Genomic DNA, 23,418 nt, shown 5'->3' with positions numbered 1-23,418 from the left:
GGCAGGCCCCTTTGGTCCATCTGCTTTAAGTTCCCAGCAGGGAAAAGTCTCCACTCTGCAGCCTCCTTCTAGCTATAACAAGACTTGAACCTGCTGCCACAGATTCCTACACTGTTGCTAATGTTCCTGAGAGCTAGAATGTCAGGAGTGCGTGCAGGAGCCAGGCCCTGTAACCAATAGGACTCTGCAGGACTGAGGCCTTCCTAAGTTTGTTCTGGAGAGGCAAGGCGCGGCCGCACAGGTGAGGCCGATTGGTAACTCACAGCACCTGGTGGCAAGAGCCAGGAAGGGATATAAGGTCAGCATTTCCCTTTGGCTCTTTGCCACAGCAACACGCTCCCTGCCTTGCGGTGTTGGCTCCTTGACTCCTTGATCCTTGAACCTCGGCTCTCCGTGGTTTTTTGTTTTTTTAAAAAGATATTTATTGAGATTTCAACATATTACAAAAATTAGAAAGAATAAAAAAAAGAAAAGAAAAAGAAAATGTTGTTGTTGTTTCAGTCGTTCAGTCGTGTCCGACTCTTCGTGACCCCATGGACCAGAGCAGAGCACGCCAGGCACTTCTGTCTTCCACTGCCTCCCGCAGTTTGGTCAGATTCATGTTTGTAGCTTCGAGAACACTGTCTAACCATCTCGTCCTCTGTCGTCCCCTTCTCCTTGTGCCCTCCATCTTTCCCAACATCAGGGTCTTTTCCAGGGAGTCTTCTCTTCTCATGAGGTGACCAAAGTATTGGAGCCTCAGCTTCAGGATCTGTCCTTCCAGTGAGCACTCAGGGCTGATTTCCTTCAGAATGGAGAGGTTTGTTCTTCTTGCAGTCCATGGGACTCTCAAGAGTCTCCTCCAGCACCATAATTCAAAAGCGTCAATTCTTCGGCGATCAGCCTTCTTTATGGTCCAGCTCTCACTTCCATACATCACTGTATGTACATCACTGTATGAAAAAGAAAATACAAGATACTAAATAAAAACAGTTAAAAACAAATCAATCTCTCCATATCTTATCTTTCATTTGCTTGTTTCCTTGACCTCCTCACACCTCCCTTTCTTGTATTCCATTTCAATTGGTTAATTCAGCAAATCCTTTCCCACTTTAATTTTATCTTAATCTTTTATCTTAATATATTATAGTTTTAGATTATCACCCATTAATAATCCATTTTTACATATTCCTTAACATTGCTGCTAGCAAAAACCTCCGTGGTTGCCGCCACGGTGCAGAGTGCCTTTCAGCAGTTTTTGACTAGGAGAGCTAAACCTTCAGATTAGACTACTGCCGTGCATTATCCATGGGGCTGCCTTTGAAGACTGCTCACAAACTGCAGCCAATCCAAAATACAGCTGTGAACATTGGAGCTGTGAGGTGGTCCATCTTTTGCAGGGTTGTGGCAGTGGGCTAGATCACCTTCTGCTTGTGCCTGTTCTGTCGATTGGGTTCTTCTGAAACGTACTGAAGTCTTACCAATAAACCAGCAAAAGTCTGATTACTGCGGAAGAGTGGAAATGACTGTGCGTGCCAAGTCTGCCTGCTCCTGCAATGTGCACGAGGTGGTTTTTACGGCTGCCCAATGAATACCCTATACAGTGGATGCCTGCAGCGTCCGCAACCCGCAGTGGCGCATCTGCACATGCGCAGGTTGCAATTCGGTGCATGCGCAAAGCACGATTTAGTGCTTCTGCGCATGCGCGGTCGCCAAAACCCAGAAGTAACCTGTTCTGGTACTTCCAGGTTTCGGTGGTCCATAACCTGAAAAAGCACAACCTGAAGCATCTGTAACCCGAGGTATGACTGTAATTGCTTGTACGTAGGGAACTTAACAAAAATACCACCATTGGAAAGGCATGGAATTAGTTCAGGGTCAATTGGCCTTTTTAGTGGTGGGGAGGCCCGGCCCGGCCACACCAGAAGCCCATGCTGTTGCTTGGGGTCCCAGCAGCAGTATCCTTTTGCCCCAGAATCCCTTGTAGTGTCACAGCCAATGATCTCTGATGTTTCAAAAGATCTATTCTCCCTTCTCCTTCGCTCTTGCAAGGTCGAGCAGCAGGAGACCTGGACCAGTGTGCAGTGGCGTGTGGGGGGTGCAGGGGGGGCCGGCCGCACTGGGCACAACATCTGGGGGGGGCGCGCTCGCACTCACAGCTCTCTGCCCCTACCTGGCTCACTCTCTCTCTCTCACTGCAGTGCTGGCTGTGCGAATCCGATCCGAGCCGCCGGGTCGCCGCCCACTGTGGAGGGGGGGCGCCAGGCGTGCGGTGCAGTGCGGAGAGAGAGAGGGGGACTATCTGGGGGAGGGACAGTGCAGCGGGGGGGGCGCAAATTACTTGCCTTGCCCCGGGTTAGGGGGCACAAATTACTTGCCTTGCCCCGGGTGCTGACAACACACGCTACGCCACTGCCAGTGTGGTTTCCAGCTGGGGTTGGTTGGGGTGAGGGTTGTTAAAGGAAGGTACCCTGCTGCCTATAATTCTTTTTTAGCTAATAAAACTCTGCACCTGGCGGCGAACCAGCCATTCATTTGGGGGGAAAGTTCTATAGGAACAGGTGAATAATGAGCCCTTTCAAAAAGCAGGGCGAAGCAGGCTGCAATTAATATAATGGCTGCTCAGCTCATTGAAACTGGGAACACACTGCTCTGTTCCGTCTCTTTTTTGTTCCTCCTCCGTCGAAAAATAGCTACCTTAATTGATTCATATCTGACAGACAGTGCTCCGCTTTGGCACGAACAAGGTAGCGCTGTGGGCATAGCAGTCAGGACGGCCAAGTACTGATCCTAAAGTGTCTCTCTCTCTCTCTTTTCCCCCCACTCCTTTCTGCCCCCCCCAGCCTGGCATAGTCTCCCCTTTCAAGCGGGTCTTCCTGAAAGGAGAAAAGGTGGGACGTGACAAGAAGACCCAAGAGAAGGTGACAGAGAGGCGGCCGCTGCACACAGTCTCCGTCCCTTTGCCTGAGCGGGTGGATCCGGACATCCTCTTGAACGACTACATCGAAAAGGAAGTGAAGGTAACCACAGCCTGCTCCTGGCTTGGGCCGCTTAGCCTCTTCCCCATCTGCAGGGGCGGCCTGGCCTGTTTCAGTGTAGGAGCTGTAGCCGCCAGGCCAAGATTGGGGGGGGGGGGGGCATATGGGCCACTCAGCCCGGGCATCCAATTCCAAAGGGGGCCTCGGTCAGAATATTCACAATCGTTGTGTCTTTATATTCAGATTCAGTTCAAGCCTTGAAATAAAATTATTTGTCAGCATAACTTTTCTGAAAATTATTTATGTTGTTGTTTAGTCGTTTAGTTGTGTCCGACTCTTCGTGACCCCCTGGACCAGAGCATGCCAGGCACTCCTGTCTTCCACTGCCTCCCGCAGTTTGGTCAAACTCATGCTGGTCGCTTTGAGAACACTGTCCCACCATCTCGTCCTCTGTCGTCCCCTTCTCCTTGTGCCCTCCATCTTTCCCAACATCAGGGTCTTTCCCAGGGAGTCTTCTCTTCTCACGAGGTGGCCAAAGTCTTGGAGCCTCAGCTTCACGATCTGTCCTTCCAGGGAGCACTCAGGGTTGATTTCCTTCAGAATGGAGAGGTTGGATCTTCTTGCAGTCCATGGGACTCTCAAGAGTCTCCTCCAGCACCAGAATTCAAAAGCATCCATTCTTTGGCGATCAGCCTTCTTTATGCTCCAGCTCTCACTTCCATACATCGCTACTGGGAAAACCATAGCTTTTACTAAAATTATTTATATACTTACTTATTTATAAGACTTCAGTTATTCCCAGGGTAAAAAAAGGGGGGGGGGCACGTTATCTACCTGCCCGGGCCTCTTCCTGGCTCTGCAAGGCTCTGGTAGCCGCCCCGCCAAAGAGTCACCGGGGTTGTCGTTGTCGTAAATTTGCATACCTCTCTTTTCATCCGAAGATCCCAGGGCACTTTGCAACAGAAAAGTAAAAAACAAGAGTACCAAATGCCTAATAAAAACAAAAACAAACCGATAACCTCCTTCCCACAAACACATTTTAAAAGCCAGGGAATGATATTCAGCCAAAGGCCCCAGGCAAAGCTCCCTGGGGAAAGCATTCCGCAAATAATAAAAGCTTATTTGTTACACTGATTACATTAAAATACTGGTTACAGGTAGGTAGCCGTGTTGGTCTGCCGTAGTCGAAACAAAATAAAAAAATTCCTTCCAGTAGCACCTTAGAGACCAACTAAGTTTGTTATTGGTATGAGCTTTTGTGTGCATGCACACTTCTTTCGATAATACAGTGGTGCCCCGCAAGACGAATGCCTCGCAAGACGGAAAACCCGCTAGATGAAAGGGTTTTCCGTTTTTCAATGCGCTTCGCAGGACGAATTTCTCTATGGGCTTGCTTCGCAAGACGAAAATGTCTTGCGATTCTTGAGATTTTTTTTCGCTCCCCACCCCCTTTTTCTAAGGCACCAAGCTGCTAATAGCCTTTTAGCAGCTAATCCCTTAAGCCTTTAATAGCCGCTAATAGCGCTAATCCGCTAATAGGTTGCTTCGCAAGACGAAAAAACCGCTAGACAAAGAGACTCGCGGAACGGATTATTTTTGTCTTGCGAGGCACCACTGTACTGCTTAAACATGAAGGCCAAGCATATTGCTTCCATTTTACTGGCCTTGCTAGCTAGAGGTGATGGGAGTTGCAGTTCCACAACAGCTGGGGAGATACACTGGTTTAGGTGGAGCTTTCTGGATGGAGTGTGTCACATGTGCTCCTTCGTCTCTCATACTCCCTTCAAAGGTGGTCTCCTGTTTTTAAGAGCAGGGCCTTACTCATTCCTGTGAGATGCATTAGTGGGGTTCTGTGGAGAGGTCTTCTTTCTTCCCTGGGGCATGTTGAGACTCGCACTGGCCTCCAGAGGGCCAAAGGGCAGTTGGTGCCTGCTTTCATCTTGCTCTGACAATTCTTCTTTTCTTTTCTTTTTTTCTTTAATTTTTATTAAATTTTTCAAGAAATAGAAATTAAACAAAGAAAAACAAAGAACACTGTAAACACACTTATATGCATATTTTCCAAAATGAAAACTAATAAAAAAGGAAAAATAGAAGATAATAAAAAAGACCAAAAAAAGGGGGAAAAATACTTTTCATAACCTGAAATATTACGACATTCTTGCTTCAAATCCTGCAATATATAAATCCTAGTTAAAATATTATAAAAGACTTCCACTGCATTCACCGCACGTCTCTTAGTTGTCTTGCTCGCATTTACATCTGTTCTTCAATCATTGCCTTTCCTTAGGTTCTTTCATAACCAATCAAATCTTTATGTTCTCTGTATTCTTCACAAGGTCAGTCTAGACACAACCAAACTTTTGTATTTGAGCCCTGCTTGTGTAAATAATCATTTAAACATTTCCATTGTTTCTGAATTAAAATTACCGTATTTTTTGCTCTACAAGACTCACTTTTTCCCTCCTAAAAAGTAAGGGGAAATGTGTGTGCGTCTTATGGGGCGAAGGTAGGCTGCGCAGCTATCCCAGAAGCCAGAACAGCAAGAGGGATTGCTGCTTTCACTGCGCAGCGATCCCTCTTGCTGTTCTGGCTTCTGAGATTCAGAATATTTTTTTTCTTGTTTTCCTCCTCCAAAAACTAGGTGCGTCTTGTAGTCTGGTGCGTCTTATAGAGCGAAAAATACGGTAATTTTTTTTTTACTTACGCCTTATTAAATCCTTCAATTTTGCTCACTCCAGGTACTCACAAAGCTTACTTAACCATTCCCCCTGACAATTCTTCATTGCTTTCCAGTATTTAGGTCAATTAGCATCGGTCCCAGGATACCTGAACCCCTCCAGCCGAACAGAAGTTCTGCATTTGATAGACAATGCAAAGGTGCGTACCAGCTTGTCTCGAGTTTCTCTCTTCCCCCAGTTCTAGCGTGTTGCCCTTCTTTGAGAAGCATTTCCACCTGGGGGGAAGATTTCATAGAATCCTAGAAATGCCGAGGGACCGCCGGGATCATCTGATCCAACCCCTGCAATGCAGGAATCGTGGGATTTAGAATAGAATAGAATTTATTATTTATACCCCGCCCACTCTGGGTGGCCTCCAACAGAGTATTAAAATACAGTCGTCTGTTAAACATTAAAAGCTTCCCTAAAGAGGGCTGCCTTCAGATGTCTTCATGGCCTAGGACCCTCGTACCTACGGGACCGCCTCTCCTGGCCTGCCCTGCGGAGGACCTTAAGGTCCATAAAGAGCAACACCCTAGAGGTCCCGGGCCCTAAGGAAGTCAGATTAGCCTCAACCAGAGCCAGGGCCTTTTCAGTGATGGCTCCGGTCTGGTGGAACGCTCTGTCTCATGAGACCAGGGCCCTGCGGGATCTGATTTCTTTCCGCAGGGCCTGTAAGACAGAGTTGTTCCGCCTGGCCTTCGGCTTGGAATCAACTTGATCCCCTTCCCCTCTTTCTTTTTCCTTTCTCCTCCTGTGATGAGGCTGCATTGTATTGTGTTAATGTTGTATTTTAATATTGTTTTTAAGTTGTATTCATTCAACTTGTTCTTATTATTGCTTGTTAGCCGCCCTGAGCCCGGCCTTGGCTGGGGAGGGCGGGGTATAAATAAAAATTATTATTATTATTATTATTATTATTATTATTAAAGTCTGGTAGTTGTTCTTCTCTTTGACATCTGGTGGGAGGGCGTTCCACAGGGCGGGTGCCACCACCGAGAAGGCACTCTCCCCATGTGCAGATGCGGGTTGCGTTCGCTCCAGGATGCAAACAGGGCTCCGGAACGGATCCCGTTTGCATCCAGAGGTACCACTGTAGTTCTTCTTTTTGACATCTGCTGGGAGGGTGTTCCACAGGGCAGGCGCCACCACCGAGAAGGCCCTCTGCCCGCTCCCCTGTAACTTGGCTTCTCGCAGGGAGGGAACCGCCAGAAGGCCCTCGGTGCTGGACCTCAGTGTCCGGGCAGAAGGATGGGGGTGGAGACGCTCCTTCAGGTATACTGGACCGAGGCCATTTAGGGCTTGAAAGGTCAGCACCAACACTTTGAATTGTGCTCAGAAACGTACTGGGAGCCAATGTAGGTCTTTCAAGACCGGTGTTATGTGGTCTTGGCAGCCGCTCCCAGTCCCCAGTCTAGCTGCCGCATTCTGGATTAGTTGCAGTTTCCGGGTCACCTTCAAAGGTAGCCCCACATAGAGCGCATTGCAGTAGTCAAAGCAGGAGATAACCAGAGCATGCACCACTCTGGCGAGACAGTCCGCGGGCAGGGAGGGTCTCATCCTGCGTACCAGATGGAGCTGGTAAACAGCTGCCCTGGACACAGAATTGACCTGCGCCTCCATGGAAACAATCTTGAGATTTGAACCGAAGACCCCGAGAGTCCCGTGCTTTACCAGCTGAGCTATCCCTCCTCGTGGTCGTTTAATCCCCTGCCTCTTCTTCCCCTCCCGCCTTCGTCCTAGAGGGCTCATAAGCTTCCAGGGCAGCTGACACAGGAACACGACGCTGTGATCAGCCTCTCCGCCTACAACGTCAAACTGGTGTGGCGGGATGGCGAAGATATCATACTCAGGGTCCCAATCCATGACATCGCGTCGGTTTCCTACATCCGCGACGACTCCTCGCACCTGGTGGTGTTGAAAACAGGTAGGCTGGCGAAGGGGTTGCCTTCCAGTTGTTGTTGTTTTTGTTTGGGGGGGGGTCATAGAATCCTAGAGTTGGAAGAGACCACAAGGGCCATCGAGTCCAACCCCCTGCCAAGCAGGAAACACCATCAGAGCACTCCTGACATATGGTTGTCAAGCTTCTGCTTAAAGACCTCCAAAGAAGGAGACTCCACCACACTCCTTGGCAGCAAATTCCACTGTCAAACAGCTCTTACTGTCAGGAAGTTCTTCCTAATGTTTAGGTGGAATCTTCTTCCTTGTAGTTTGGATCCATTGCTCCGTGTCCACTTCTCTGGAGCAGCAGAAAACAACCTTTCTCCCTCCTCTAGGTGACATCCTTTTCTATATTTGAACATGGCTATCATATCACCCCTTCACCTCCTCTTCTCCAGGCTAAACATGCCCAGCTCCCTTAGCCGTTCCTCATAAGGCATCGTTTCCAGGCCTTTGACCATTTTGGTTGCCCTCCTCTGGACACGTTCCAGTTTGTCAGTGTCCTTCTTGAACTGTGGTGCCCAGAACTGGACACAGTACTCCAGGTGAGGTCTGACCAGAGCAGAATACAATGGCACTATTACTTCCCTTGATCTAGATGCTATACTCCTATTGATGCAGCCCAGAATTGCATTAGCTTTTTTAGCTGCCGCGTCACACTGTTGGCTCATGTCAAGTTTGTGGTCAACCAAGACTCCTAGATCCTTTTCACATGTACTGCTCTCAAGCCAGGTGTCACCCATCTTGTATTTGTGCCTCTCGGTTTTTTTGCCCAAGTGCAATACTTTACATTTCTCCCTGTTAAAGTTCATCTTGTTTGTTTTGGCCCAGTTCTCTAATCTGTCAAGGTCGTTTTGAAGTGTGATCCTGTCCTCTGGGTCTTGGTAGCCATGAGAGCCTGCTTTGTCCATCAGCTCTTGTGCATCTCTCCTGGGGGGCAGCTAAGTGGGGGGTGGCCCATCTGCGATAGGACTCTGCTGCGTCTGAGAAAGACTGATTTTGTCAGAGAACAAACCCTCGCTTGCACAGATACGGCGCTTCACGTTGCGGGCTTTTCATGTTGCGAACGGGCCTCCGGAACGGATCCCGTTCACAACCAGAGGTACCACTGTACAGTCATACCTCGGGTTACAGACACTTCAGGTTGCGTTTTTTCAGGTTACGGACTGCCAAACCCGGAAGTACTGGAACGAGTTACTTCCGGGTTTTCGGCGGTTGCGCATGCGCAGAAGCACCAAATCGCAACCTGTGCTTGCACAAACAGGGGTTGCGAACGCTGCCGGTTGTGAACATGCATCCCGCACAGATCACGTTCACAACCCAAGTGTCCACTGTACTCAGTTCTGGTTGAATTTACCCCAAACGCTCAGTGGTACAAATCCCGTCAGCCACCGTTCAATTCAGTAGTCTGCTTCCGGATAAAGCAACTTTCTATGTTCCTAAACGAGTGCTTTCCCTACTGTTAAGCAAATGCACAGTGTTCGTTTTAAAAATCACTTTATTAATAAAAGAAACCAAAGAAAAATGCGCATAAATAAATACTGTCACAGCAGCTTGAAAGCAGCATAAAGTTGGGCATTACTGAAGCAACGAACGTGAGCTGGTACCCTCTTGGAGTAAATAAGGATCAGGCAGACTCAGCAAATGGAGAATTAGAAGGTGAAGTTTATTGCCAGGCAATAAGGACCCAGTTTGGAATCTCTTCCAAAAGGAACTGGGACCCCGATTGACAGAAATCCAGAGGTCTTTATACCTGAGCAGATCACAGCAAATCATAGATCATGAGACAACCATGAGGCAGTCACGATATCGCCAGCGAAATTAGCCAATTAGCAAGCTCCTTGCCATGCTTCCAGCTCCTGGTCAAGCACAGAGTTCTAGTTCTGCTTTCCGTTGCTTGCAGTGACGCTCTGTCTAACCTCTCCCCTAGTTATGACGGGACAGGGAGTTTGGAGATTTTGTGGTTTTGCTCTTCCTGTTCTGTGGATTAATTTAGCCTGTATCTGAGGGGATTTTGTACCAGAATCTCTGATTCACGTCTCCCCTTGTCCAGGGTACACGGATGTTTGTAGGGGAAAGGTCGGCTCCTAATTTTGCTGTTTCAAGCAGTATGCAGTTAGCTAAGGCACAGCTTCCCTTTGATTCAGAATGGATTATAAAATACTGTAAGCCCTGATTATGTGTGAGCATATATGAATATATTGATTACTGATAACTGATTATATGGATAGCTTAGGGGTAGCCCTTCTTCCTTGCCTCATTACCACTGAGCTCGTCGTTCCAGAACATTACAAAAGAAAGACCCTTTTTCCCCCTTGGGGGTGGGGTCATGCAGAATCACGCAGGCCTAGCAGCTTGCCTCCTGGTTCCACTAATGGCCTCTGGTTTTTCTCAGCTCAGGACCCCGGGATTTCCCCCAACCAGAGTCTTTGTGCCGAAAGCTTGAAAGCTCTGACGTCAGGGTCTCTCTCGGAGAGCGGAGCGGTTCCTGTCGAAGCTTGCTGCCTGGTGGTCCTGGCTACGGAGAATAAAGTAAGATGTCTCTGTCTCTCTCCCCTCCCCTTCCTCAGGCAGGTCCGTTTTTGACAACAAGGCTTGCCTTCACCTTGGACAGGTGCAGCTACGCAGGTGAAGGAGATGCTCTTGAACTGCGAAGAGGCATCCACTCTTGTGGTCTAATAAGGCAGCCTTCTCTCACAGATACAAGCGAAAGAAGGATTTTTTCCACCTAGGAAAAAATAGTATCTGTGGAATGGATGTCGAAACGATCACCTTCCTGCAACTTAAAGGCCCAGAGCATTTTGTTTTATTTGAGACCTGTGCCCAGTAATAATTCTGCCCACCAGAAATCATTTGTCAGCGGCGACTGGAAATGGTGACCCTGTCAAAAACTTGCACTGTAGATAGAAATGTTCCAGTATTTTTTTTCCCCTTTTCATAGAATGCCAGGAAATTTTGCTGCTGCCTGAATCGTTCCTCTGAAGTATTATTATTATTATTATCTGGTGTTATCATTACTTTATGAATTACATGCATCTCATGACAATTTGCCAACATACCATAAGAGCAGCTGAGAGCGGGGCAAAACACGACTGAAGATAGGTTAATAAAACCCGTGGCTAATAAGCACCTTCCACCTAGCTGGTGGGAAACTGAAACAAATAATAAGAACAACAACAACAACAATTTATTATTTATACCCCACCCATCTGGCTGGGCTTCCCCAGCCACTCTGGGTGGCTTCCAACAATGTCACACATTAAAAACTTCCCTGAACAAGGCTGCTTTCAGTTGTCTTCTGAATGTCAGGTAGTTATTTATCTCTTTGACATCTGATGGGAGGGCGTTGCACAGGGCAGGCGCCACTACCGATAAGGCCCTCTGCCTGGTTCCCTGTAACCTCGCTTCTCGTAGGGAGGGAACCGCCAAAAGGCCCTCGGAGCTGGACCTCAGTGTCCGGACGGAACGATGGGGGTGGAGATGCTCCTTCAGGTATACTGGACTGAGGCTGTTTAGGGCTTTAAAGGTCAGCACCAACACTTTGAATTGTGCTCAGAAACGTACTGGGAGCCAATGTAGGTCTTTCAAGACCGGTGTTATATGGTCTCGGCGGCTGCTCCCAGTCACCAGTCTAGCTGCCGCATTCTGGATTAGTTGTAGTTTCCGGGTCACCTTCAAAGGCTGTTCAAGGAGTCGCATTGGCGGCTTGCCTGCCCCGGGCACCAGCAACCCATGTTATGCCACTGGAGGGTGGCGCCACTACCAAGAAGGCCCTCTGCCTGGTTCCCTGTAACCTTGAAGTGTTTCTTGAAGGCGCAGATATCAGGTGCCTGTCGTATATCAGCAGGGATGCTGTTCAGCAGAACACAGGCAGCCTCGCTGAAACCCTTGCTCTGCGTTAACTGTGGAGTGGACTTCTGATATCTTATGGCAATGTTAGGGAGCCTGTGTTTCTCCAGAGATTGCTGGACTCCAACTCCCATCATTGACCATTGGGACTGATGGGAGCTGCAGTCTACTTTGGCAATCCCTTGTAGCCGACTAAGATTGTCTTCCATAAACATGGTTTTAACAGTGAGTCCGTAAGTGACTGTGGAGGCCAGTTCTGGATCCACACGTCCTTCCACAGTGGGGACATTGGTTTCCGGGCGGGAGTTGATCACGGTGTGGATTTGCCAAGCGTGCCTTCCTCTTAGCACGTTTCTCCCTTGCGTCCTGAGTTTGAGCGTCTTCCAAGCCCAGGACACCTTTGGTAAAGGCTTTTCTCCAACTGGAGCGCTCGCAGGCCAGTGTTTCCCAATTGTTGGTGTTTATACAGTGGTGCCTCGCAAGACGAAATTAATTCGTTCTGCGAGTTTTTTCGTCGTGTGAATTTTTCGTCTTGCGAAGCACGGTTTCCCATCGGAAATGCATTGACAGTTTCCCATAGGAATGCATTGACGGTTTTAAGAAAAAGGCGCAAGACGTTTTCGTCTTGCGAAGCAAGCCCATAGGGAAATTCGTCTTGCAAAGCAACTCAAAAAACAAAAAACTCTTTCGTCTTGCGAGTTTTTTGTCTTGCGAGGCATTCGTCTTGCGAGGTACCACTGTACTACATTTTTTTAGATTTGCCTTGAGACAGTCTTTAAACCTCTTTTGCTGACCGCCAGCATTACGCTTTCGGTTTTTAAGTTTGGAATAGAGCAGTTGCTTTGGAAGACGATCCTCAGGCATCCTCACAACATGACCAGTCCAACGAAGTGGATGTTGAAGAATTGTTGCTTCCACACTGGTGATCTTTGCTTCTTCCAGAACATTAGTTCGCTTGTCGTCCCAAACGATGTGCAAAAATTTTCAGAGACACCATTGCAGTACAGCAACCTCCGGAGGCCCAAGGTCTCCCACTCCTGTTTAAGGAACTTGAAGGAGGAACGCATCTGCATCAATCTGCTGGGCGTGTAGGGGAAGGCAGTCTCTCAAGTACACGCGACTTGGGGGTTACATTCCGAACCTCCGCGCACATCAGTGAAGTCGCATAAAATGGGGGTGCCGCCTATATCAGATCAGCTGATGTGCAGGGGATAAACTTCCCCAGATGGGCAGGCTGGGCTGCCCTACCAGCTCAGCTGACATACAAGAAAGCTTCTTTCCCCATGCATTGTCCGATCCATGGAGCTCTACTGCCTTCCTGGCTTGCACAGTATGCGCAGCTGTAGATGTGGCTGCTGCTGAGCTACCCTGCACATCAGCTGTTAGGCGAGGAGGGCCCTCCCTCTCGCAAGGAGACCCTCTTCAGAGCTCTGGGAAGGGTCGCCTCACTGTTAGAATATTCTGTTCCACCTTAAGAACAGGCATGATTGTTGTGTGTCACATGTCTGTTTACATTCCAGCACAGCTTGCTGGGAGCTTCCGTTTCTGTATAGCTTTGCTTATGCTGCTTGCTTTGGACATGAAGGAGAGAAGACATGTTTTTCTTTCGGCCTGATGTATGCTGAATAATGCATGTCTGATGGGCTTAAGATGGGGCAAGTTGGAAGTTCTTGTTGGGATACTGCCAGGGAGACAAAGTCCATCATGACTCCACGTCGTCTCCGGACGTCCATCGATCTCCCGTAAACACGCAGTATCAGCAATTAGCGACACGAGCTCCAGAAATAGCTTCCCACATTCCAGAGCCGTGCACGCTCTTATCAGCAGATAAAGCACACAGCGAAAGATGCACTCAGGAGAGCATTATTTACAAGTTTATTTCTGCGTTGATCAGAACAAAGATAAACATGACTGCCTGCTTCAGTGTTCCGGCACAGGGAGAGAGAAACGAAAGCAAAGACACAACATAAATGCGCAGGAAATGCGCAGGCTGTGACACAAACATCCTGCTCCCTTTTAAGGTGGGACGGAAATATCCTAACAGTTCTCTGCTTCTCCCCCAAAGCCCATCCAACCTGTTGTTGTTGTTGTTGTTTTATTTATTTATATCCCGCCCTGTTCCATCTTTCTCCAGGTAACTGCAGAGGAACTCTGCTCGCTTCTCAGCCAAGTCTTCCACATTGTTTACACGGAGTCCACCATAGACTTCCTCGACCGAGCAATATTCGACGGGGCCTCCACACCCACGCGACACCTCTCCCTGCACAGCGGTAGGAGAAACAGCCGCCGTTTGGGTTCCTCTTGCAAGCGGCTGCTGCAGAGGGGAAGCGAGCAGGCCCAGACTGCCCCAGTTCCACCTGCACGACTCAGCGGTCATGTGATCTCGCCTTTGCCTACCTGGCATCCCCCCCAGAGATGATGGGAATTGTAGTCCAATGCGTGGGGAGAGCACCAAGTTGGCAAAGGCAGCTCTAAACTCGCTGTTGGGGTGGGGGAATGGGGTCATTGGTTCATGGAGCATTTTTTCTTGTTTCATCATGTAATGTAATAATTATTATTATTATTATTTATTTATTTATTTATATCCCACCTTCCCCAGCCGAAGCCGGGCTCAGGGCGGCTAACAACAATAAAATAATACAGCATTCTAAAATCATTTCATTATAAAATTAATTCAAATCAAATTGATGGCAACCATTGGGCTAGAGTTCTGTGAAGATTGCCAAAGAAGGGAGTCAGGCTGTGCCTTGGCCAAAGACTTGGTGGAACAGCTCTTTCTTGCAGGCTCTGCGGAAAGATGTCAAGTCCTGCAGGGCCCTAGTCTCTTGTGACAGAGCGTTCTATGAAGTTGGGGCCAGTACTGAAAAGGCCCTGGCTCTAGTTGAGGCCAGCCTAACCTTTCTGTGGCCTGGAACCTCCAGGATGTTTTTGTTTGAAGACCGTAATGTAATGTAATATATATAGGGAGAGGGAAAAATAATTAAAATTAATAATAATAATAATATCCACCAGCGGCAAACTGGGCTGAAGTGGCCTCCCTCATCTCCTCTAGCTTGAACAGAGGAGGCTTCCATGTAGTGTCTATCTAGCCCAGATATTTCAATTTATTTTTTCATTTCCCTTTTAATTGGCATACCGCCTTTCTCTGGCTACTTCCTTGCAGATGACTCTTCTACAAAAGTGGACGTTAAAGATTCCTACGAAACGGAAGCAAGCACTTTGTGAGTATACTTGGGGCAGCAGGGAAGAATGGGGCATCTGCAGAGCTTTTTTTCAGCTGGAACTCAGTTCTGACGCCTCCCAGGTAGGCACCACCTCTATTATTACAGAACAAGGCAGGCGTTCATGGCGAGTTCCGGCACCTCTTTTTCTAGAAAAAATAGCAGTGGGCGTTTGTGTGTGTGTGTATTTTTTGCTCTATAGGACACACTTTTTCCCTCCAAAAATGAAGGGGAAATGTGTGTGCGTCCTATGGAGCGAATGCAGACTTTCACTGAAGCCTGGAGAGCGAGAGCGGTCGGTGCGCACCGACCCCTCTCGCTCTCCGGGCTTCAAGAAACTATCCGCAAGCCTTCGGAGCGCGGTGGGAGTGCCTGCCGGGCTCCAAAGGCTTGCAGATAGCAGCCTGCAGCCCGAAGCACGGGGAGCGCAGCGTTGCGCACCCCAGGCTTTGGGCAGCTATCCGCAAGCCTTCGGAGCTCGGCAGGAGCTCCCCCTGGGCTCAGAAGGCTTGCAGATAACAGCAAGCTCTGGGAGCGAAGGCTAGGTTGCGCACAACCTTGCCCCTGCTCCCAGACTCAGGCTGGGGGCTGGGCTTGGGGGAAGCTCGGGCTTCCCCCAGCCCCACAAGCTCCGGGAGCGGCGGCGAGGTTGCGCACAATCTTGCCGCCGCTCCTGGACCTGTTCTGGGGGCTGCCCCACGGCTAAAAACGAAGCCAAGACAGTGAGCGGGATCCATCCCGCTCTCTGTCTTGGCTTCTTTGCTCTTTGGGGCTGGGGGGGAATAAAAAAAAACTAGGTGCACCCTATAGAGCGGAAAATACGGTATTTCACAAAATCCGTATACTGCTTAATTGTAAGTACAACGTCTGCTGGGTTCCCGAAGTAGTTGGTGCCGTCCCATGCGGTAAGAGAAAATGGAGTGCACCTCCATTCTTTATGAAGCAGTTCCCCCTCCTCCCAAACCTTCAACCAAAAGAAGGCTCCCAGAACAGGCAAAAGGGGGGCAGGTATCAGTTCAGTCCCGAACCCTCAGGCTTACAACCCGACAGACGCAGCACGAAAGGAGAACTGACGGGGAGGGAGGAGGAGATGGCAGGCCCCTTGGCTCAGTGAGGGTGACGCGTGGACCTGTTGTGCATTTCCAGTTCTTTCCCCGAGTCCTTGGAGACCGGTGGCAACTCCCCTTCTTCCTTGTCGGCACAGCCATCGCCCCACGCCAAGGCGGCCAGCGAGAGCGAGCTGAGCACCACCGCCACGGAGCTGCTCCAGGACTACATGATGACGGTAGGGGCAGGGAGGAAAATCTTGGTCCCCTTTGGGGGGGTAGGGGTGGGACCAAGGGGCTTGTCACACACTTAGCTGGGGGGGTCATTGGAATATGCAAGTTCCTCTCTCTTCCTTTAGAACAGTGGTGGGAATGCTGTGGCCTCCGGTTGGTGCCGGGACTACAACTCCCATCATCCTCCTGGGGATAAACCTTCGCTGCGGGTCTTTCCTAACGTTACGTGGAAAATCGAACAAGAGAAACTGCGTCTTCCGTTTCAACGCCCTTTTCTTCCTACGCCGATTTAGCTTTATTCTTCTTTATTTATATGGTTTTAGCAGAAATGGTATAAAGAATTAAGCGAAAACTGATTGTTAATGGGCTAAAGTGGAAAGTTAGACTGTGTTAAGATAAATTATAGAACAATAAATTGAGAAAGAGGGAAAGGATTTGCTGAATTAGCTAATTTGAATTAGAATACAAAAAAGGGAGGTGTGAGGAAGTCGAGGAAACAAGTAAATGAAAGATAAAGATATGGAAATTGGATGTTTTTAAATGTTTTTGGGTTTTTTTCCTTGTTGTTTTGATGTATTGTTTTTTCTTTCTATTCTGGATGTATTGCTTGTTAATTTATTATTATTATTTTTTCTTATACTTCTTTTCTGTAACTATAAAATTTCTAATAAATATTATTTTTTAAAATATATATATATATTCTTCCCACCCCTTTCTTTCCTAGCTACGAACAAAACTCTCCTCTCATGAGATCCAGCAGTTTGCCATGCTTCTGCGCGAATACCGTAACGGGGCGTCCATACATGAGTTCTGCGTCAGCCTGCGACAGCTCTATGGGGATAGCCGGAAGTTCCTTCTGCTAGGTGAGTGTCCCCACCTGACCACACCCCCCCCACCCCCCGAGATTGAATGAATGGAAGTTGCTGGTGTCCATACCCATTTGTTGAGGGGCGGGTGGGGCTTGTCAGCCTAGAAAGGGATTCCATCTAGGACAGGCATAGGCAAACACGGCCCTCCAGATGTTTTGGGACTACAACTCCCATCATCCCTAGCAGGCCCAGGGGTCAGGGTTTTTGTTTTTGTTTTTAAATGATATTTATTAAAAATTTAATAATTACAGAAGAAATAGAGAGAAGTCAAAGTACAATAAAAAAGGAGAAAAATAAAAAGAGAAAAATAAAAAAAATACATAAAACAACACCTCCAACCCACTAGAGAAAAAACAAGAACATTTAAAAACCCTTCCATTTTTCACAATTCTATCCTTCAATGACTTATTTCCTCGACCTCCTCCCACCTCCCTTTTTGTATTCCAGTTAATAATTAAGTCAGCAAATTCTTTCCATCTTTCACTGCTTACTATCATTTAATTATCTTAATCCATTTTAACCTTATCTTCAACATCTTAAAAATTATCTATACTTCAATCTAATAAAGAGAAAAAAAAGAACCTTAAATCTTAAACCCTTAAATCCTAAAATCTTAAATCCTTATCATATTTCAACTAAAGTCATATAAATTCATTCCACCATCTCCCAAAATTCCTTAATTATACAATATTATACTAAATAATGTTTTAAAAATTTCCAATCTTCCACCATCTCTTCTCCCTGGTGTCGGATTTTTGTCAGTCTTTTTTATCAATTCAATATAGTTCATCAACCTGGTGCTCTTGTGTCCGAGGCTCTTAACTCTTCTCCCTGTCCTGTTTGCAAGTTTCTTTTAGTGCCAAAGATTAAGTCCGAAAGGGCTTTCTTCTCAACAGCTCCTTTATCCCATCTCAGCATGTTTGCCCATGCTCCATATTCAAAGTTGTAATCCAAGAGATGTTCCAAGGCCCAGGGGTCAGGGATGATGGGAATTGTAGTCTCAAAACATCTGGAGGGCTGAGTTTGGGGCTGCCTGATCTAAGAGAAGAAAGACGCTGATTCTAAACTTGGCTGGATATCTTTGAGAGAAGAAAAGGCTATGGAGTAAACTCTACACAAATCCCTAAGGCGGTTGGGTGGCAGCTTACAGATTGAGGTTGAATCCTGACAGGACAGAAGTACCGTTTTTGAGGGACAGGAGGCGGGCAGGTGTGGAGGATTCCCTGGTCCTGAATGGGGTGACTGTGCCCCTGAAGGACCAGGTGCGCAGCCTGGGAGTCATTTTGGACTCGCAGCTGTCCATGGACGCACAGGTCAATTCTGTGTCCAGGGCAGCTCTTTATCAGTTCCATCTGGTATGCAGGATGAGACCCTACCTGCCCACGGACGGTCTCTCCAGAGTGGTGCATGCTCTGGTTATCTCCCACTTGGACTACTGCAATGCGCTCTATATGGGGCTACCTTTGAAGGTGACCCGGAAACTGCAACTAATCCAGAAAGCGGCGACTAGACTGGGTACTGGGAGCGGCCGCCAAGACCACATAACACTGGTCTTGATAGACCTACCCAGTACGTTTCCGAGCACAATTCAAAGTGTTGGTGCTGACCTTGAAAGCCCTAAACGGCCTCGGTCCAGTAGACCTGAAGGAGCGTCTCCGCCCCCATCTGCCCGGACACTGAGATCCAGCGCCAAGGGCCTTCTGGCAGTTCCCTCACTGCGAGAAGCCAAGTTATAGGGAACCAGGCAGAGGGCCTTCTCGGTGGTGGCACCCGCCCTGTGGAACTCCCTCCCACCAGACGTCAAAGAGAACAGCAACTACCAGACTTTTAGAAGACATCTGAAGGTAGCCCTGTTTAGGGAAGCTTTTAATGTTTGATGCATTACGGTATTTTAATATTTTGTTGGAAGCCACTGTACCGCCGTGTCTTTCTCTGGCACCGCCTCTCCTGAGATGCCCCGCGGAGGACCTTAAGGTCCACAAATGACAACATTTTGGAGGTCCCAGGTCGCAAGGTGATTAGATTAGTCTCAGCTGGGCCCAGGACCTTTTCAGTACTGGCCCCGACTTGGTGGAACGCTCTGTCTTTTTTGTCTTTTTTTAAAATATTTATTAGAAGTTTTATAGTTACAGAAAGAAAGAATGAGAAAAAAGCAATAAAAAATTTAACAAACAATACATCAAAAATTAAAAAAACAAAAAAGACAATACATCAAAACAAGAAAAACAAAAACATTTAAAAACACATCCAATTTCCATATCTTTACCTTTCATTTACTTATTTCCTCGACCTCCTCACACCTCCCTTTTTTGTATTCTAGTTCAATTAGCTAATTCAGCAAATCCTTTCCCTCTTTCTCCAATTTCCATATCTTTACCTTTCATTTACTTATTTCCTCGACCTCCTCACACCTCCCTTTTTTGTATTCTAGTTCAATTAGCTAATTCAGCAAATCCTTTCCCTCTTTCTCAATTTTTTGTTCTATAATTTAATCTTAACAGATCTAACTTTAAATTTTCCACTTTAGCCCATTAACCATCAGTTTTTACTTAATTCTTTATAACATTTCTACTAAATCCATATAACTTCATTCCGGCATTCTTCTAACATTCATTAATTTTGCAGTATTTCTGTAAATATACTTTAAATTTTTTCCAATCTTCTTCCATCGACTCTTCTCCCTGGTCTCGGATTCTGCCAGTCATTTCCGCCATTTCCATGTAGTCCATCAGCTTCATCTGCCATTCTTCCCGGGTGGGTAGATCTTGTGTCTTCCAATACTTTGCGATGAGTATTCTTGCTGCTGTTGTGGCGTACATAAAAAAAGTTCTATCCTTCTTTGGCACCAATTGGCCGACCATGCCCAGGAGGTGGAACGCTCTGTCCCAAGAGACTAGGGCCCTGCGGGACTTGACATATTTCCGCAGGGCCTGCAAGACAGAGCTGTTCCGCCTGGCCTTTGGTTTGGACTCAGCCTGTCCCTTATGTTTCCCTCCCCTTATGGTTTTGACTTTTAAAATGAGGCTGCATTTTAAATTGCATTTTAACCTGTATTTTAAATTGCCCCCCCATTATGTTTTTACTGTAATTTTACTGGTGTTAGCTGCCCTGAGCCCGGCTCTGGCTGGGGAGGGCGAGGTATAAATAAAATTTATTTTTATTACAGTCTTACCTCAGGTTAAGTACTTAATTCATTCCGGAGGTCCGTACTTAACCTGAAACTGTACTTAACCTGAAGCACCACTTTAGCTAATGGGGCCTCCTGCTGCCGCTGGAGCACGATTTCTGTTCTCATCCTGAAGCAAAGTTCTTAACCTGAAGCACTATTTCTGGGTTAGCAGAGTCTGTGACCTGAAGTGTATGTAACCTGAGGTACCGCTGTATTATTATTATTTCTTGTTCCATTCCCTTCTCCCCCCAAAAAAGGCCTTAGACCATTCATCCCAGAGAAGGACAGCCAATATTTTGAGAACTTCCTGGAGACGATCGGCGTGAAAGACGGTCGAGGCATCATCACCGACAGCTTTGGGAGATACCGGCGGACAGTCAGCACGACCTCCAACTCCACCACCAACGGGAACGGCGCTGCGGGGAGCTCGGACGACCAGTCCGCCCCCTCGGAGGGAGACGAGTGGGACCGTATGATCTCGGACATCAGCAACGACATCGAGGCTCTCGGCTGCAGCATGGACCACGATTCTTCCTGAAAGGGTCGGGGGGAGAGAGAAAGAGAAAAAGGAAGAGGCATTTCCCCCCTGCCAGGAATACCCAGGCCCTGTTGCTCGCACACTCTCCTCTTCCCTCCTGGGAATAATAGGAACGTTTTTGGTTCCGGGAGAAGCGGAAAGGGGAGATTTCCTTTACCACTCCCCTTCCTTCCTACCTTCCTTCCTTCCGGGGCCCTTTGAGAGAGGGGCCCTGGACCTCGTGTTCCTCTTCTGTGAAGGAGCAAGCCATGGAGAGGGGGCTTGGCAGGATCAGCCCCTCGCAGGATGGAGAGCGTTTGCGGGTTGGGAATCCTTGGAGAGCCATGAATCTGACGCGAAAGCAGCGCTGGCTTTTGCCCAGGACGGCCCGTCCGCAAGAACTCGACAAGCCGGTTGACGGTTTTTTGCACATGACATTTCTAACCTTTTTGTTTTCTCCCGGGGGGCGAGTGCGTGCGTGTTTGTTTGTTACTTTCCGATGAAGTTCATTGCAATGTGAATTAACTGAACACCCCAGGTGTTTCGTCCTATCATTTCTGTTCCAGACCAGAAGGTGGCCTTGGTTGCGCCAAGCCGAGCCCTTTGCCTGCTTGGTTGCGGGCAAAGGCATCGGCAAAAGATGATCTGCCCTTGCCCCCAAACCTTGGCCAGCTGACTTGCCTCCTCCTCCGAAACCAGAACATTGGCAATCGCGGCTCGGCCGTATTATAGCAGCCTATAGAAAAAAGACCATCACGAAACCGAGAAATTGCACAAAACAAATGAAATACCGTGAAAATCCCTGAAACGATAAGTAATCGACTAGAAATACCGTATTTTTTGCTCTATAAGACTCACTTTTTCCCTCCAAAAAAGTAAGGGGAAATGTGTCTGTGTCTTATGGAGCAAATGCAGGCTGCACAGCTATCCCAGAAGCCAGAACAGCAAGAGGGGTCGCTGCTTTTGCTGCGCAGTGATCCCTCTTGTTGTTCTGGCTTCTGAGATTCAGAATATATTTTTTTCCTTGTTTTCCTCCTCCAAAAACTAGGTGCGTCTTATGGTCTGGTGCATCTTATAGAGCGAAAAATACGGTATTATCTTCTAGAATTAAACTAAATAATAAAAATCAAAGAGTTGAAGGAAAAAATGAGAAAAACCTATTATTACCAGAATCCAACCACCAATTATAAACTCTACCTGTGTCATAGTCCCTTTGGTCTCTATTAAATTTCTTAATTATAATACTTCAGAATTTTGGGGGAGTTTTACCCCCTTTCTTTGAATTTGGTCATTTAAGGTTTACAATTTCTCTACTTCCTTCTGAGGAAACTGAATAGTTCAGTGACATGAGGTTTGTAGCCGGCATCCCGTTAAGACTTTGTTCAATTCTAGGTTTTTCTGATTTTTTCCTTCAACTTTTTGATTTGTATGATTTAGTTTAATTCTATAAGATAATTAAGGGACGCGGGTGGCGCTGTGGGTTAAACCACAGAGCCTAGGACTTGCCGATCAGAAGGTTGGCAGTTCGAATCCCCGTGACGGGGTGAGCTCCCGTTGCTTGGTCCCTGCTCCTGCCAACCTAGCAGTTTGAAAGCACGTCAAAGTGCAAGTAGATAAATAGGTACCGCTCCGGCGGGAAGGTAAACGGCGTTTCCATGCGCTGCTCTGGTTCGCCAGAAGCGGCTTAGTCATGCTGGCCACATGACCCGGAAGCTGTACGCCAGCTCCATCGGCCAATAAAGTGAGATGAGCGCCGCAACCCCAGAGTCGGCCACGACTGGACCTAATGGTCCCTTTACCTTTTATAAGATAATATTTCTAGTTGATTACTTCTCGTTTCAGGGATTTTCACGGTATCAGGGATTTTCACGGTATTTCATTTGTGTATTATAGCACCCTGGCTGAAATGGACCGTCACCTCGGCACTCGCCGCTGGGCCAGGCAAGCTTAACTTGAACGTGATAACTCCAGTCAAAAGCAGCGCCCGCAGGTCTTCTAGCTCGGCTGGCCCTCGAGCAAAGCCATCAGCCGAGTCAGGCTGCCCGCATCTGGGCAAACAGCTCTCATCCTGACTTCTGACTGCACCAGGTTGTGACATTTCCTTACCCTGGTCGAAGGACACGGATACACGAACCCCCACCCTCGAAATGGTGCCACGAATTTGGTGCTATCATTTCTACCTGGGATGCGTAGGGAGTATAGTTTTCTGGGCGCAGGGCAGTCCTGGCTGGCAAAGCAGTGGTCTTGGACCCCTGCAGCTGGACATGGGGTTTGATCCAGTGCCAGCCTACCATAGATTCTTCCATTATTATTTTTTTGAGACAACAGTATCTTGGGCATTCAAGATCCTCACAGACGGGAGTCTGGTGGTTCTTCAAGTGCGAGAGTTTGACAGCAAGCCTAAAGTGTGGGGTAGATTTCTTGATTTTTTTGGGGGGGGGGTTGTTTGTGTGTGTTTTGTTTTTTTAAAAGGAACCAGAAGTGGAAGAAATATATACATAATGTATATGTGTTGTATATATTATACATATAAATGCACAGTTATTTTTGTATATGTATTTCATGCCACATGACCTCTGCTGGCTACTATAAACGGACCTGTATACTATTTTAGCTCTTTGAATGGGGATCCTGAGTGTGTTGGTTTTTTGGGGGGTTTACAGCCACAGTGGAAAATGACATTTTCTTTTTTTCTTTTCCTTCCCTTGCGAGTTGCAGCTGAAACAGCCACCTGCAGCCCACTCAGCAAATTGAGTTTCTCTTGCTTTGTATTACATCAGCAAAGCTGTAACCAGCACTCCTTAATCCCCAGAGATGTTCTCCTCTCCTCTTTCTCCCTCCCTGGCCACCTCTTAAACTCGTCATTTTGTAAGAGAGGCTCCCTTTTTTCTGCAT

General features: G+C 47.5%; 1 protein-coding gene across 2 annotated transcripts in view; it reads left to right on the top strand.

The window, feature by feature from the left end:
* The window catches only part of CCM2 (CCM2 scaffold protein), a 47,354-nt gene extending 26,006 nt beyond the window's left edge, over positions 1-21,348 (top strand). For both annotated transcript variants that reach the window (XM_083406635.1, XM_083406636.1), the window contains exons 2-10: positions 2,823-2,999; positions 5,754-5,837; positions 7,421-7,604; positions 10,014-10,150; positions 13,602-13,737; positions 14,631-14,688; positions 15,835-15,973; positions 16,693-16,831; positions 20,264-21,348. In XM_083406635.1, the coding sequence (XP_083262761.1) occupies positions 2,823-2,999; positions 5,754-5,837; positions 7,421-7,604; positions 10,014-10,150; positions 13,602-13,737; positions 14,631-14,688; positions 15,835-15,973; positions 16,693-16,831; positions 20,264-20,544 (1,335 nt within the window). In that variant the 3' untranslated portion in view covers positions 20,545-21,348. The remainder of the gene's footprint in view (positions 1-2,822; positions 3,000-5,753; positions 5,838-7,420; positions 7,605-10,013; positions 10,151-13,601; positions 13,738-14,630; positions 14,689-15,834; positions 15,974-16,692; positions 16,832-20,263) is intronic.
* Positions 21,349-23,418: the final 2,070 nt, after the last annotated feature.

Source organism: Podarcis tiliguerta (genome assembly GCF_965153285.1).
Source record: "Podarcis tiliguerta genome assembly, chromosome: 12".
Taxonomy (NCBI): Eukaryota; Metazoa; Chordata; class Lepidosauria; order Squamata; family Lacertidae; genus Podarcis; species Podarcis tiliguerta.
This window is presented reverse-complemented; position numbering and strand designations above follow the sequence as displayed.